Here is a 5,100-nt window from a genome sequence, read left to right as displayed (position 1 = left end):
AAAGCGGTAAAAAAACATTTAGAGCAGCTATGGCCATTCGAAGACAAAAAAAAGCCATTTACAGACACACACACACACACACACACAGTAAAACAGCTGCAGCATAGAGCATCTGCTCAGGAGAATCATATCAACAGAATGTCAGGTATGTCAAGTAGAACAAAAGACCACAGATCAGCCCCATTCTTCGTCTAGACTGGTTAGGAAGCTTCCCCACATTCTAGGTCCCTCTGTGGAAATGTCACTTCTCCCGTGGTTCCTGGGGAGAACCAGAACCCAGGACTCCCCCACAGTGAGTCCATGAAGACGGTAATCCCTAAAGACGGGAGTAGTGATTCCACAGAAGTAACTCATCGTTAAAAGTCATCTGGCCAGAAACAACACGAGAGACAGACACGACAAAATTCCTTTGACATTTCACGCGCTGGCTGAAGCTCCATCCCAACACGTACAGTTCCTGGAAGATGCGAGGAGCACTGTCAGGGCTCTCAGAGTGGTGGAGGAAGAGGAGGAGGATGAGGTGATGTTGATGAAGGTGATGCTTCTTTCTTTTCTTTCCTCCGCTTCTCCCTTTGTCCTCAGGTAACCGTAGAAATAGCAGTGTTCTCGTCCTAACACACGCTGTTGAGGGTGATACAGTCTGACTGTTCGTTCCTCTCTGCGCCGGCGGCAGCGGAGGCCATTTTGTCGAGCCCCTTCTCCCCTTCTTGGCTCTCCTCCCCGGTCCCCGCTGGTTCCCTGCGGAAGCCGAAGATCTTGGGCAGGGAGGCGAGGGCGAGCGCCGTGGCCGGAGACGGCCCTCCGCTGGCGGGGTCGGCGCTGAAGACGGGGCCTCCGACGGCAGCTCCACCGCCGAAGAGCGTGAGGATGCGCTGCTGGTAGCGGGTGCGCAGCTGCCGCGCCGAACGGTGCAGGTCGCCCACCAGGCAGTAGCAGATGGGGTTGAGGCTGGAGTTGGTGAGGCCCAGCCACTGGGCGAAGGGCCGCGCCTGGAGCAGCCAGCTGGGGGGCTGCCGGCCGCCGCAGTCCAGCCACAGGTCGGCCAGGTAGAGCGGCAGCCAGGAGGCGGCGAACAGCAGCACCAGCGCCAGGACCAGGCGGGCGATCTGGCGCCGGCTCCGGAGCCGGGCGGCGTGCAGCGCGCGCGAACGCGGGTCCAGCTCCGCGAAACAGATCTGGCCGATTGCGGAGGAGGACGAAGAGGGGTCGAGGATCAGGTGGTCGTCGTAGCCACACAGGCGGCGCCCGGTGAGGAACCCCACGGCCAGGTTGAAGGAGACGGGCAGGCAGTAGAGGGCGGCGAAGAGCAGCACGTTGTAGGCCTGGCGCAGGCGGGCGTGGGGCCACGCCTCACTGCACACCGGCAGCGCCGGGAGCCCGTGCAGCCGCAGCTCGTCCAGCCTCGTCATGACGGCCAGCGGCGCGCAGATGGACGCCGACACGACCCACACGGCCGCCACGGCGCCCAGGATGCGCCGGCGCGTGAACAGCGAGCGCGAGCGGAGAGGGCAGCGCACGCTCAGGTAGCGGTTGACGCTGATCACCGTCAGGCTGAGCACGCTCGCCGACACCGACACGGCCTGGGTGAAGGGCACAGCGCGGCACAGAAAGCCGCCCCACACCCACGGCATGTAGATGCGGTTGCCCAGGGTGACGGGCATGCACACGCACACCACGGCCAGGTCGCACACGGCCAGGTTGACCAGCAGATAGCGGGTGGAACTCACGCCGGACAGGCGTTCGCTGCCACGGCGACCGCACAGGACCTTGATGGACAGCACGTTGCCCACGAAGCCCACCAGGAAGGAGAGAGAGTAGAGGACAGTGAGCACGATGGTCCCTGGCTCATGGATGGTCAGCAGGAGCTGCCACTCAAGGGCGCCAGCCCCGCCTCCCTCCGGGAAGAGGAAGCCGAAGCTGTCGTTCTGATTGGACGCCGGGCGTCCCACCCCCTCATCGTACTCATCGCCAGTGATGTTGATTGGGAGTCGGACGGCGTTCAGTTGGCCCAGCACCACTAGTAGCTTATCCCGAGTCAGATTCATACTGCCATGCAGAGCCCCCTCACAATGGGCTTGAGGTGAAGTCCACTGATCCCATTGCAGTAAGGTTTTCCCTGGGGTTCCTCACATTGCTGTTGGTCAAGAGGTTCTTGTTTCAAGGTTCCTTGAATTATTCACTTCATAAACCCCATGTAGGTCACCTTTTCCTTGTTTCAGGTTTTGTTTTCACAATCTTCTTTCCTTTAAAGTCAATCTGAGCTAGTCCAATAGGTCACCTGAGATATTTTGAGAGAAAAACAGAGAAAGATAGAGAGAGAGAGAGAGAGAGAGAGAGAGAGAGAGAGAGAGAGAGAGAGAGAGCGAGTGTGTGTGAGAGAGAGAGAGAGAGAGAGAGAGTGTGTCAGGGATTTTTTTGTTCGTGGCTTTCTTAAAAGCAGACAGATGTCGCATCAACCCCAAACGAAACAGCGAAATGCTTTTCGCATCCTTTCACTTATTCATACGTTCTCGAGAGCGAGGTTTCCCCGCCAATTAGTCTAGAAGACGGGTGTCCTAGACGCTAAAAACACGGCCGGTCCGCTCCGCTGCAGTACAGTGAGCCACAAAAGGCTTGAAGGTACATGAATTAACCAAATGACTACCTCCCACGATGACTCATTTTCGAGCGTTAAAAGTTCGTGTCTGCATACTGGGTGGTTGTGTTTGCCTCGCCTTGAGTGATTCTTGACTCAATTGCTATTCTGGTAAAGTAATATTAATTTGGCCGCGCGCCTTTAGGGCTGACAGTGCAAATTATGGGGAAGCGCAATGACTCGCCATCACGCATTCACTTTTAAGTATTCACTAATTTAGTGATGTATTTAAAAAAAACTAACCAAAAAAAAAACGTTTTTTGTTGTTCTGTTCGTATCGCATGTTCTGTTTTCACGTATACAACATATTGTGGTGTTTACTGAGTACGTATCTGGTTATCAGTACTTTTCCTACATGCATTTACATAGCCTAGCCATATACAGCCTCTAACAACAATCATGTATAGGTAAGTTTGCATTGTAAAATTTAAAACAATGTATCATGGAGAGCTATTGTTCTATTCTATGATATATGCGAATATATAAGATATAATAATATAAGATATAGTAATATATCAGAAATATCTTAACACGCAATACAACTTAATTCCAGTCAACTTGTTTAACAATAAAGGAATAAGACCATACCTTTTAGGCGCACCTGTCTCAATAGAACTAAGCGCGATGAATGAGAACCCGAACTCCGGCCTGAATTACCCACTTCTTTAATCAAAATGAGAAAATGTGACTACAAACGATTCCAAGACTCCACATCGCCCGTTAAATCCATTCCCTCGCTCCTTCTGCACGTTACCGTGACTATGTGAGGTTTCCCTGCGCGAATATCTCTGCGTGGCCGAAGTTCAACTGGTTGCCCATCCTTGTGACAGAGGACTGCGCAAAGACTCGTCTCTCACCGTGCCCGTTAAAAAAAAAATTAACCAATTAAATTAGGAAATGTGGATCACAGATGTTTCTCTGGCAATCTTCCTCGCGCGTAATTATAGCTCTGGGGCTTAACGGTCGGTCCAAAAAATCCCAGTCCTGATGCGCGGCGGGAAGAGGCGCGTGTGGCGAGGGAAGCTATGGTAAATCTGTCGGAGAAACAGGGAAAGCCAGAACGAAAGTGAGAGTGAGAGAGAGCTCATTCTTTTGTGTTTCAACCTTGTTTTAAAGAAGTCCATCTAAGTCCAATTTTTGTCAAGACAGGTAAGCAGGAAAACCAGGAAATCCGTGTCTAATCCTAAGCCTCAAATGGAGAGACAATTTTAGGAGATAAATGTCAAATTTGATGGACTGTCTGCTCTGTGCCAAATCAAATCAGCTTGTGAGTGTTCAGTGTAATACTCCGTCACCTGCCAAACGGGCCATCATTCACACACAGCCATAGCCTACATTTAATCTAAAAAGAGTCCGCTTCCGAGATGCTGATTTGCTCAATGCCGGTAAATCCTCGTTTGTTTTCAGGAATTGCCGTTAAATCCACTGGGTGGTTAAGTCGGTGTTTTTCTTTTTGTTTTCCCTCGCGTGGTGCGGCTGCTCTATTCACAAGGCACCATCTGTCCAGCACGCGCAAGTCCCATCTGCGTCTCGTCCTCGTCACTCTGCGATTTATTTATATTCACATATGCGAAATACTTTCAGGACATTACAAAAAAAATTATATAAACACTACACTATACTGTAACGCCACTGTATTTCGCCATCACTCTGTTTAACATATTTCGCGTGCTGGAGTGGAAAGAGACTTCAGCGAGACAGAGAGATCACCGGTTTCAAAGCAACTCCTGTGCTCCTGTACAGCAATCAGCCCCAGGAGTCCCGTTTATTAGCTTCAGCAACACACGTACACACTCAGAACGAAGAGAACGAGAGGCAAGTCTGACGACTACATTGACGGTACACAGATACACTAGACTAAAGCACTAATGGCTAAGGACTTAATCTTCATGGCACACAGACGAAAATTACACCAGTGATACACGCTAACCGAGGACAGAAAAAGGGAACAGAACACTCAAATCAACGGAATAATAGAATAAACAGTCCTCACTCCCAGCAGGCGAACGCAGCCCCCTCCCCAGTGGAGAGCTGTCCCCAGCAACCATGACAAAGTCCCCGAGGCGTTGGAGAGAGGATCAGGACACGGCCGCTCCGAGGACCACCACAAGCCTTGGCAATGGCAGAGGCTGTTGGAACAGTGGAGGGCAAGAAAACAGAACTGACTCTCCAGAGCGAGCTGACAAGACCCCTGAGGTGCTGGGGAAGCCAGCGTGGTCGCCGAGGCCACTCTGGGGGAGGCCGTCCCCGCTAGCAAGGATGTGCCGCTGGCAGAAGAGGGCCCTGGTGTCGAAGGTCGGGGATCAGAGAACTGGTGTGGTCTCAGGCTGGCAGCTGCAATGCAGAAGACCACAGGCTTGCGGCGGCGGCTGCGGCTGCGCAGGAGACCGCTGGACTGGCAGTGTAGACGTGGAAGCCCTCCTGGGCTGGCGCGGGGGTGGCAGTGTGGGGTGGAGAGGCACAGG

General features: G+C 52.7%; 1 protein-coding gene across 1 annotated transcript; it reads right to left on the bottom strand.

Moving 5' to 3' along the window:
- Positions 1 to 611: 611 nt before the first annotated feature.
- On the bottom strand, positions 612 to 4,744 carry LOC116219184 (galanin receptor type 3). Its single transcript, XM_042703417.1, has 2 exons — positions 3,224 to 4,744; positions 612 to 2,278 (listed from the first exon to the last, which is right to left on the bottom strand). The coding sequence occupies exon 2, from the start codon at positions 2,043 to 2,045 to the stop codon at positions 612 to 614; it is 1,434 nt and encodes a 477-aa protein (XP_042559351.1). The 5' UTR covers positions 2,046 to 2,278; positions 3,224 to 4,744.
- Between the last annotated feature and the right edge of the window lie 356 nt (positions 4,745 to 5,100).

Source organism: Clupea harengus, chromosome 24, assembly GCF_900700415.2.
Source record: "Clupea harengus chromosome 24, Ch_v2.0.2, whole genome shotgun sequence".
Lineage (NCBI taxonomy): Eukaryota > Metazoa > Chordata > Actinopteri > Clupeiformes > Clupeidae > Clupea > Clupea harengus.
The sequence above is the reverse complement of the archived record's forward strand: the minus strand, read 5'-3'. Positions and strand labels throughout refer to the sequence as shown.

What these genes read in the sequence shown, in the direction of transcription:
- LOC116219184 (XM_042703417.1), bottom strand. Translation starts at nt 2,045, where the DNA reads ATGAATCTGACTCGGGATAAGCTACTAGTGGTGCTGGGCCAACTGAAC.